At 40.6% G+C, this 11,351-nt stretch overlaps 2 protein-coding genes across 4 annotated transcripts in view; one reads left to right on the top strand and one right to left on the bottom strand.

The window, feature by feature from the left end:
* Positions 1 to 1,719: 1,719 nt before the first annotated feature.
* LOC103465312 (leucine-rich repeat flightless-interacting protein 2) lies at positions 1,720 to 6,310 on the bottom strand. 2 transcript variants are annotated; one of them, XM_008410000.2, is made up of 6 exons: positions 6,070 to 6,310; positions 5,735 to 5,809; positions 3,818 to 3,856; positions 3,412 to 3,573; positions 3,247 to 3,330; positions 1,720 to 2,276 (listed from the first exon to the last, which is right to left on the bottom strand). In XM_008410000.2, the coding sequence occupies exons 1-6, from the start codon at positions 6,166 to 6,168 to the stop codon at positions 1,866 to 1,868; spliced, it is 870 nt and encodes a 289-aa protein (XP_008408222.1). In that variant the 5' UTR covers positions 6,169 to 6,310; the 3' UTR covers positions 1,720 to 1,865. The 2 variants fall into 2 exon arrangements, with proteins under 2 accessions (XP_008408222.1, XP_017160498.1); XM_017305009.1 differs by having other exon boundaries at positions 3,818 to 3,853.
* Positions 6,311 to 8,676: 2,366 nt separating this feature from the next.
* The window catches only part of LOC103465311 (growth/differentiation factor 11), a 37,238-nt gene continuing 34,563 nt past the window's right edge, over positions 8,677 to 11,351 (top strand). The window contains exon 1 of one of the 2 annotated variants that reach the window (XM_008409998.2): positions 8,677 to 9,531. In XM_008409998.2, the coding sequence (XP_008408220.1) occupies positions 9,117 to 9,531 (415 nt within the window). In that variant the 5' untranslated portion in view covers positions 8,677 to 9,116. The remainder of the gene's footprint in view (positions 9,532 to 11,351) is intronic. The other variant, XM_008409999.2, reaches the window with a different exon arrangement.

Raw genomic sequence — 11,351 nt, 5'->3', positions numbered from 1 at the left:
AGTTAACTAAACACTTATTATCAACGCAGCGTATTTAGTTTCCTTTTTTGGCCTCCAAGCTTCCATCAAGCTTCACGTGAAAGTATTTCTAATATTCCAGCTGAAAACACAAACGGCACATCAACGTCAGTTTATTTTCATATAAATCATCCTTTATTTCGACAGCAAAACATTTAAAAGCTAAGAAAATGACAAAAATATTAAAACCCCAAAAAAGGCATTAAGATACAGTAAGGACTTGTTTTTTTTGCATTGTACTGAAATCAAACAACAACAAACAAAAAGAGTATTTTCAAGATAGTTCAGAACAGAAAGTCTGCCGGCACCATTTAAAGGATCCATTTCTCTTGATAAACAACGTCCAGAACCAGGGAATTGTTTATTTTACGGTCTATTTGATGGAACTAGATTGTTTCTGACGAGACAGCACTTACAGACATTTTAAGAAGGACAAACCTCATCAAGGCATCAGAGCTGGTTGATTATGTTGTGTATCTTGGCAACCAGAACGATAAACACTCAAGTATTAGTGCGTGAGCATAAACATTACAAAGGCAAATACTTTGCAGCTTGACAACAACATGACTGCTAAATGCAGCTGAATGCACCGTCGATATCTATGAATTCATTAGTATTGTCTCATTAGGAGCATTTTTACGTTAATCTAACGTGATATGTTTCAAACTTTCATAATTTGTCCTCGATCTGGAAAGAAAAACGTGAAACAAACAGTGCGCTAAGTGACATTTTAGATAATATGTATTAAAGTACTTCGTGCAAAAAGTACAGGAATCATTTCATTATGAGTTCATAAAATAGTGACTATGTTTGTGTTCATGCATCACAAAAGACACAGACCGGTTTACAGTTGCCTTAAGCACTGAAGAGAAATGCGACGTAAAAATAGTTTACAGCAACAAGAGACGTCCAAACAGCAAGTTCCACAGAAAAGTGCAAACATGTAATTGTCTCCATGTAGACAGACTGTACTCATTTATCCTGCTGCACTTCAGAGGATCATTTCAAACGGACGCATTCGGCTGTGAAAGGAATGCTGTTGCTGTTGTAATCTGACAAACGTCTGACCTTAGAAAAAAAAAAAGTGCAAATGGAACCATATTTTTAAAAACTTTCAGAGCAAAAACATATCAAACGGACCGTATAAAAATATCTTAAGACTGAAGAGTATATCTAGATGGTGTTTTTAACCATAATTTATAAATCCCTAGTAATGACGCGCCTAGCATCGTGTGATAACATGCGAAGACAGACATCATAAATCTGCTTCAAGTAAAAAGAATTGGTCTGTTTTGAAATGAAACAGTAAAACCAAAACAGCAACAGTCCACGTCTGGATTCCTGCAGAGTTTTGGATACAGATAAATCCGGATGACAAATATCTCAGCAGTTTTCCCTCTTTATCCCCGTTGAAAGAAGCAAAGGCCGACTTCGGCATTGTTCTTGGCAACTAATATAAATGTAGTCTGTGGGTTTCACATGGCAAACCTGAGCTTTTTTTTGTACTGAATATGTACTACAGCGATTTGGTTACAAAATTATAAATAACGGCGAAGGAAAAATATCCGTTTAGTTCAAATCGTGACGACCGAATGACTCATGTGCGACAAAGAAAAAGCTCGCTCTTGCCTTTTTCGGAAATGTTTGGCAACCTAGCTTAAAGGGCAACTGAAACGGTAAACATTCAGTGTAAAACGCAGCTGATGAAATGTTTTTGATTTATTTAATCAGCTCAGATCAAAGTTTTCTCTGATGATAATTATAAAGGAAAAGCTCTTGAATTTTACCAGACGAAAAGAAAAGAAAAAAACAAAAAAAAAAAGGTTCACCTTTAAACTCAGATGAATTTAAGACAAAACGCAGCCGTCCGGGTTGGAGGAGTCTCGGGTCTGGCTGTTGTCAGCTGGACATTTTTCTTTGGCCTCTGAATCGTGAGGCAGGTCTCCGTCCCCGGGAAAGGTCCGGTCCTGCTCCGGAGTCTCGGCGGACGCATCCTCGTAGGCACTTTTGTCTGAGTCGTTCCTGTCAGGAGACGGATCCCGCCCGTCCCGGCGGTGGCTTTCGTACGGCCTCTGGAGAACGCCGTCGGTGTCGACGACGCCGTCCAGGTGGTTGACCATCCGTCGTGGTTTTGTGAGAACGCCCCCTGCTGCCCGTCCCCCTTCCTCTGGACCCGCCACCCCGCCGTTGGCAAGCTTGGTGCTGCAAGGTTCGCACAGCAGGGAGTCTCTCTCTTCTTTATAGTGGCTGGTTGCCTCCTGAGAAGAGGAGAAATCACTCAAGTAAGTAGCTGTCACTTCAATGCATGTTTTAATGCTCTTAAATCTTAAGTTCTTTGTATAAATTGCCATCTAAAGAAGATAAATCTGAGAATTTAGTAATTATGTACATATGAATGAAAAAGGTGTGTAAAAATCCTTTTATGTAGTCAAACCAAGTCAAAGTTTATTTTTGCAGCACTTTTACGACAACCTCAGCTGACTAAAATGCTCCACAGTAATTACAACATAATAAAATTAAGTTTGATTGAAAATAAAATAACAGGGTTTCCCCCTCAGTATATTATAAGCCTGGTGGGCCGCCAGGCTAAGCAAAATTTGTTTATTAGATATTGCTAATAAAGTCTTCCAAGTACACATAACTACTTAGTGATATTTTCAAATTTCCTGTCAATTTGAAACATTTTTAACTCAAACACACAGAAGACAGTGAATGACTACGACCACCTGGCTTAGAAAGGCTCCTGTGGGAAACCGTGAATAAAAAAAAAAAAAAATTTTTAAAAAGAAGCAACCAGTAAAATACCAAGAAAATAATAACACGAATAGAAACCTAGATATATTTAATTGCGCCAGATTTTAATCTTATAGAAAATGTTTGTGTGGAGCTGCAGAGAAGAGAGTCACACAGGACTAGAGGACTCAGTGTTGTTCTACAGACAAAAAAGTCATTTATTGTACCAACGTATCTATAAATAGAGAGGACAGTCTAGTTGTTATATCTATTTATTCAAGAGCATTTAATATACTTCAGTGTCTCTTCCTAATTGTGGTTGGAAAAAACTTTGAAAACATCCACTGTACAAAATCTTTACTAAAAAATGTGTTTGCTTACATAAATAAATCATATATTTTATGCATGTAGGCATCTAAATATTCAAACCCTTTATCTGTCAATGCAGTACTTCACCAACATTACATCAAGTTCTCCCTTCACTTCCTGCTTTACCTCTCTTAATCTCTCCACCTCCTTCATCAGAGAGCAAACCAGGCTCTCCAGTTTCCTCTTCTCCTCTCTCTCGCGTTCCAGCGCCTACAAATAAAGAGAAACCAGTGTAACGAGGCGACGCGCGGCTTGTTTTAATACAGTCAGGACCCAAAAGCTGGGCCTCACCAAACCGGCCTGTCCAGCTTCCCTCTGGGCTTCGGCCAGCAGCTCCTCTACGCCCTCCAGAGAGTCCTGCAGGACGTCCACCTGGAACAACAGAGCCTCTCGCTCGACCTCCAGCCCACGCAGCTCCTGCACCGCCTCGTCATAGCTGGCCTGCAGCTCCAACTGCGACACGCACACACACACACAGAGCAATCACAAATCAGTGTGGGCGAATTCAGCAGAACGTACGCCACAGTCCGAGGTAGAGCGACAGCTCAACAAGCTCTCAGAGGAGACCAACCCTATGAGGGAGGCCTTGTGTTGCTCCATATGTTCAGAAATATGTTTTCAGAATCACTCCAGGTTTTTAACTCGTTAAACTTTAAGCGGCTTTCATTTTTCTTAAGTCAGTGGGAATAAGAGTCACCATATCTGGGAGTCCCATGAAGAGGTCCTGGTCGGACTGCTGAAACAAAGAAATACAGAATATTTGTTAGTTTACAGAACATGTTCACACAGATTAGAAAAAATAAATCAGCTGTATAAATCGGCCTGTAGCGATGATAAATTTTTCCTAGACGATAAATTGTCCCAGAAATTATTGAGATAAACAGTAATATTGCTGTTTTGAGAGCATTTTCAAATATGAATTGATAATGACACAATAATGCAACCAATAAACATTTTCTTTCTTTATTACTTGAACTGGAGAACCGTTTAAACATCCAAAGTAAAACACAACAACCAAAACCATAAATAAAACGGATTATTACAAATATTAATCATCAGAATGGAAATTATTGAACTCATTTTAATCTATTCTTTATTTGTATATTGTCTGCCAAACCAACTCTGGACTAAAACGTAAACACAGAGAAGCAGGAATGCACCGCTTGCAGTTTTCTGGCCGATTACCAAGCTATTAAATTCCTGACCTGCCAATTCTAATTTTGACTGATACCAATTTTTTTTTTGTCTAAAATGTTGCTAAACGTAGCAAGAAAGTTGACAAGTTGCCAACAGTGAGATGACTATTGTTAACTGCAAACATATAGACCTGATCCGGTGGGCCGGTCTGCTACTGAAACCTCTCTCACAGCAGAGCAGAAGTAACGGTTGATTTAAATATCTTTGCTGAGGTAGATAAAATGGGTGGTTAAGATCAGCTTCACATGTAAAAATCGGCAGATTTCCCAAAATTAGGGAAATCGCCACCGATAAATCGACTGGCCAATAAATCGGTGCGTCCATACAGAGAAGGTCTGGACTGCAGAGTGAGCTGCAGGTGGCAGAGTGAGAGGACAAAAGCTTAGTTTTCTACCTCCACCTCCTGACTTTCAGTGACTACCTCCACTCCATTCATCAATCAACTACTAGTCATTACAGCAAATTACATTTTGCAACGTACTTGGTGCTACAAAGTTTGGAAGCAACTGGAAGCCACATGAAGTTTGGAGATCTGCCTGAACAGAAAGTTGATGAGCTCCGCAAAATACGTTCCTCACGGCCAGCTGTCCCTGCTATGTGACTTTACGTGGCTTACCACCTTGTGGTTTAGTTGCTGTTGTTCTCAGTCACTTCCACTTTGCTGTATACCACTAACACTTTACTGCAGAACAAGGGTGGCAAAGTTCAATCCTCAGGAGGAACTATCCTGCAAATTTTAGATGCATGCCTTCTCCAACACAACATTCATTGTGACTATTTGTGATTTCCATCCTGAGTAAATGGCTTACTCAGGTCCTGTAGTAAGGCATTTATTTGATTCGTGACAATGTTACATAGCAAGGAAATTTGCAGACTGGACTTCACTGAGCTAAATCTCATATGCCAGTGGATAAAGAAGTAACTAAAACGCCAGAACTCAAGGATTTAGTTTAACATGTATCTCAATCTTGCTAAAAAAAATATATATATATATAATATGTAGGCATACAATTGTTTTCTTGAGAGCTCTGTATGTGTCTCTAGGGCCACATAAATAGCTATGGTGGGCCGGATTCGGCCCCCTAACCTTGAGTTTGACACACGTGCTTTATACAATACAGTGTTAATGATGTTTTGAATTATTTCTAGACAGTTAATAATTGAAATAAATATATTCTATACCGATTAAAAAATAAATAAAAAAGAAATACTACATAAAAGCTGTTTTGAACCTGTACCACAGTTTGGATATTTTTAGAAGATGCCAACAATGCAGAAAGGGATTAAATATGGCTTAAAAGTAGGTTACAACGTGTCAAAACATTGCTGACACTCCGTAATTGTAATCCTAGTGTTGCAATGATAAAGATGACAAATAGCGGGTGGAGGACACCATGGCAGCGCATTAATCTCCCACCTGGCTGTCAGTCCTCTTCCTCAGGGTTCCCGTCCTGCTGTCGCTCCGGGGCAACCGTCTGGAGGAGCTATCCGTCTGAAAGAAACACAAGAGTTAGCATCCTCAACCAAAACACAGCAGGCTAATTTAGCTAGTAATGGGGAAGTGACGCGAAGCCTACAGGCCAAACACTATATTTTATTTAGCTAGCTGCTGTTTTATCATACAGTCTAATAAGCACGCAATGCTCAGCTTGTCGTATTTCATTGTTTTAATCGGCTGTAACCGTAGCACTGAACAGCAGCTTTAGCCCTGTCATTAAACAGTAACGACGTCTCCGTGATTTTTGACCTCACCTCCTTTATGATGCTGCGCAGGGACTCATCCTCGCTCATTCCCCGAGAAACAGTCCGCTTCCTCGGAGAACCACTGCTGTCCAGCGCGGCCGAGTGCATTTTTTTTTCACACTTTATATCGAGTTCTTCTTTATAAAAGAGACGCCCACGGCTCTACTGGCGCTGGTCTGGACTGTTGTGAGGTGTTTGGTTTCTACGCAGCAGCAGCGCAGCGACGCCCAGGCTGTTGACTACAGGAAGCCACAGGGACCAAACAGTTTAAAACGCCACGCCTCCTCTAATGCTTTACGATTGCGGGTTTAAAATTGGGCTTTTTTTTATAGTTCAAGCGAGCACATGACGAGCTCTGAGTGCGTGATGAAATTAATTATTGCCCAAGTTTACCACGTGTAAGTTGAGTTTGACGCCTTAAATATGCATTAAATGACTAAAAGGTTTATTTATTTCTGACATTTTGTTCAACAAGTAGTACTACAAAGACTGGGTGATGTGTTTCAGGTCTTTTCTTTGTGTTAGTTTATTTGACTATGGCTTTACAGCTAATTCAACGACCTCAGAAAAGTAGCAAACAAAAAATATAACCGTAAAAGCTGTAACTTAACATTTCTGTATTGATTGTAACCGTCAGTCTTTTGCCAGTCCTTGATTTCCAGCTGAAATGCAAAGACAGAGTCCCAGTCTTCAGAAATGTATCACTTTACTGGTGTCACTGACTGCTTGGTTGGGCCTCCTTTTGCATGAATTACTGCATCAGTGCGGTTTGGTATGGAGGAGATCAGCTGGTGGTTCTCTTGAGATTAACACTGGCTTTGAGCTCATTTGCATTTCGGGGTTTACTGTCTATCTCTTCCACCATACCAGAGGTCTGCAACCTGTGTGGTTCTTAATAACTTTGAAAATGTTGAGTTGTGCGGTATTTCTTTGGTGTTTTCATGCAATATAGATGTATTTTCACCAGGAGTGACACTAATAGAGTAAGAAATATTATTCTATATGAAGTTTTGTCTGCAGGTTGCAAACTACTTTCTCTTTTTAACGTCATGTTCTGTGAAATGTAATATCTATTAGAAGAACACTGAACCTAGGAATATTTTTTTTCAACTTAAAAGTCTTTCGTATTAAAAAACAACTTATTTTGTTTCAAAGAGTCACGTTGCTTTTGTGGTTCTAAACAAATTTTGTAACCAAAGGCAAAATTTGCTCTTATGGTTGTAAAGATTGCAGGTCCCTGCACCAGACCATTCTGTGTAAATGTTCTGTTTAGGGCAGGAATGTTTGCGGGGTAATTAGCCACAGTGATACCATAACCATTAAAACAGGCTTTGGTATGTTTGGTAGTGAGAGAAAGTAGCAAGAAAGTAAAACGCAGCTTGATTGTAACCGTCAGTCTTCTGTCAGACCTTGATTTCCAGCTGAAAAGCAAAGAAAGTTAATCACTTTTCTCTGAAACATACAGTTATCACACTTTTTCCTTTCACTCAACTTTCCAATTCTGTGCTTGTGTTTCTCAGTGAGTATCCAGCTTCTTTAGCAATGATCGTCTGTGGCAGACACTTCTTGTAGAAGATATGAGTGGCTGAAATATAACCGTAAAAGCTGTAACTTAACATTTCTGTATCAAATATGTATTTTTTTATTGTTTATGTGATGTTTTAATTTTCTCAAAAGGGGAATTATGTTTTAATCATAATTAAAATTCCTTAAATATTTCCTTCTTAGAGTAACGATTCTATATCATGCACGAATATAATGTTTTTAACTAAAAAACTAAAAATAAATTAACTTTTTGATGATGCTCTAAAGAGAGCAGTGAAAACGAAGCCGTTGAAGCTGCAGCTGTCACTTTGAACCAGCAGGTGTCAGTGTTGAGTCAAAAATGCAGCAAAGGAAACTGTTAAAAGCGGTAAAATGTTTCTGGAATAGAAACTTTTACCAAAAACACCCGCAGACACCAAGATATAAACAATTATAACACTAAACATATTTCTCTGACAAAAGCCATTTTCACAAGGTTGGGTGTAATAGAAATCTATTATAATTTGGAGCTGAAAAACAATTTTTTATTGTTGTTTTTATTCATTTAAATGCATTTTTTAAAAATATTATTATTATTATATTAAGCATTTCCTCCTATATGTGTATTGCTGGAGACTGGTTAATATATAAATATATATATTTTAAGTGCTTATCTTTAAATTGAATGTCTTTGCATAAATACCCCCACTTTTCGTTAACGTGATTAAACCATTATGTGCAAAATGCACAAAATGCACTGGTGGAGACAACTGAAGAATGCGAAGGCAGATTGTTTTTATTTTTATTTTTTTAAATGCACCATAAATGTTCATGTCATTTATGAGATCTGGTGAATTGGAGATAAGCCCATTCATTCAGCTCATATTCAATGCACTCCATTTAAAAAGCAACAAAGCGCGGAGCTTGAGCCACTCGTTGTTCTAATGCATTAATTGGCCAATATTTGTAATGTAGGTGCATTGCCTGTGAACTGTAAAACATTTATGCTCCCATAACAGCGCGTCCTCCCTCCCTTCGCTCTGTCCCTCTTGACTTGGTGACAGACCTAAAAGCCTTTTGTTGCAATCTTAGCCAATGGAGACGGATTACGACACCGAGCTGCTGAGATATATAAAGAGCCCCTTTTTGACCGCACTTGCACATTTTTTTTCAGTGACACTTCTGCACATGCACACACCTCCATGGACTACATTGCACACGGGGACCCCACAGCGACCATCACACGCTGCAAGTGAGCTGGCTATGCATTCATCAAGCAGATAATTTACCTTTCAATCAAAAAGAGCTGGTCACACACTGGAACGCACTTTTTTTTGTTGAAAACTTTATTTCAGAACCTCCTGCTGCAGAAAAGAAGAAGAAGAAGAAAAAAGCAACCCACTTCGGGCTGATTGTGGATTAGATGCATGTCAATGATTCGGAGGCTTTTTTAGGCTGAGACAAGGACCCGAAAGGATATATTGAGGAATAAATCAACTGAAAGAAGCGAAAAAAAAGTTTCCTCCATCATCATGCCGAGGTACAACTTCTTCCCATGCTTACTGGCGCTCATCTTCCTGGGACTGTCAGGGAGCGACGAGCCCAATCTGCTGCTGCCTCCTGCCAGCGAGCCGCCCACGGACGCGGGGCTGTCTCTGCTGGACGAGGACGCTGGCTCCCACGAGTGCTCCGCCTGCGTTTGGAGGGAGCAAAGTAAGGTGCTGCGGCTGGAGACCATCAAGTCCCAGATCCTGAGCAAGCTGCGCCTGAAGCAGGCGCCCAACATCAGCCGGGAGGTGGTCAACCAGCTGCTGCCCAAGGCGCCCCCGCTGCAGCAGCTCCTGGACCACCACGACTTCCAGGGAGACGCGTCGGCCCAGGACGAGTTCATGGAGGAGGACGAGTACCACGCAACGACGGAGTCCGTGATCACCATGGCCTCGGAGCGTAAGTAGCTTTAGCAAATGAGTCTCCAAATGTGCGTCCTTGTGCGTAAAACGGACCTGGGACAGCTTGGACAGCGGAGTTGCTCCTTCTTTTCTTTTTTCTATTTTTTTTTTCTTCATATTTTTTACATTTCTTCTGGCTGCGTGCAGCTTTCTGATAAAACAAGCCGAGCGAACTTGCTTAGAGGTGGCTGTCAAATAGTGCAAATCTGAATAATCAATAATCAGGACCCACGTCAACCAGGAGCAAACAGCTCCTAAATGGCCTGTTAGTTTTTATGATGGTGATGCTGATGGTGGTAATGATGATGGGGCAGAATATTTAGCAGTCAGGGTCAAACTTTTTCCTTGTTTCCACGTTTATGTTTTACAGAGAGAAAACGCGCGTTGAAATCACAACATTAAGACTTTCCTCCCTCTCTGCATCCTGTTATCTTTATTTATTTATTTATTTTTTTAAACGAGCTAAAATCTTTAGTTGTCACCCATTTAAAGGACCCTCTGATTGTTGCCTCCTGGAAATTTGCTCGTCCTCTTATAGTTTCCCATAAATCCACAGGCAGGCCCCTCTGAGACATTTTATAAAATTACCGTTCAACCCTGACAGCTGTGCTCTATCGGTCTTTTATAGGAGCCTCTACCGGTTTCCCTGCTGTTCATCGCAGTGAGAAAAAGTGTGTCCAAAAAGCTGCCATTGTTCCCCGTCATGCAGCAGGCCCCCCCATCGGTCGTACTTGCCTTTTAAATGCGGAGTTTATAGGCGCAGTTTTTTTTCCTCCTCTCTCTCTCTCTCTCTCTCTCTCTCTCTCTCTCTCTCTCTCTCTCTCTCTCTCTCCCTCCCTCCCTCCCTCTCTCTTTTAACCTCAAGTACACAAAGAGCGAAACACTTAGGGTCGAGGGGAGTGTGTGACCTTTTCCTGGCAAATCGTGGGGCTCAACAACATTTACACACGTAATATATTCTGCGCACGCACTTCCAATTATAATTCTTTCCTTTGTGAGCGGCTATCTAAACGGCATCGGGTGTCTCATGAGCATCCTTTCTCATCTGTCAGGAGAACAAGACATGCTAGCTGCTCTGAAATCCGTCTAAGTGGAGGATTAAAAGGTCAGAATGTTTTCTGGTGGTGGCAGCATCGTGCTGTGGGGGGTGGGCTTGTTTGTGCCTTTGTTTTTGTTCATTTCAGTAACTCACGTGAAAAGCATTATTTAGAGCCTTTATTTTTGTTAATTATAATGATTTTTTTTTTCACTTGCAGGCAATGAAAAACATTTAGGATAAGTACATCGTTCCAATAAAAAAACAATGTTTAGTGTAGAGAGCATTAAACATTAAGCAACAGATTAAACCTTTAAAATGCGTTTAAAGGTCGTTATTTTTCAAAAGGTGCTTCTAATTTGACGTGTGAGCCTCATTTGAATATTCTAATTTAGTGAACATGACTGCAGAGTTAAAGGGAACGTTGTTGGAACAAAACATGAAGCATCCCTTTAGGAAAACAAGCTCTAATCAGTGCCGATGGCAGCATCATGCTGTGTGGAATTTTCCCTTGCTGGCATCCCTCTCCAGCTGTCAGGAATACAAGCTGCTAGCTGCTTCGTACACACTCTAAGTCTCTCTATGTGTCTTTTTCCGGCTCGATGAGAAGTAGATTGGGATTTTTCCCGCTACATTTCCCTCGTGTTGTTTACGTTACCCGTTACCTTCTGTCATTGGACTTTATTGGAAGTCTCTGCTTGAGTCCTTTGCAGGACGTGTTTAGAAATGATTTGATGCCTCGTCGACGCACGTGACGCCTCCTAATTGTGCATTAATGATGC

Source organism: Poecilia reticulata, linkage group LG5, assembly GCF_000633615.1.
Source record: "Poecilia reticulata strain Guanapo linkage group LG5, Guppy_female_1.0+MT, whole genome shotgun sequence".
In the NCBI taxonomy this organism is placed as follows: Eukaryota; Metazoa; Chordata; class Actinopteri; order Cyprinodontiformes; family Poeciliidae; genus Poecilia; species Poecilia reticulata.
This window is presented reverse-complemented; position numbering and strand designations above follow the sequence as displayed.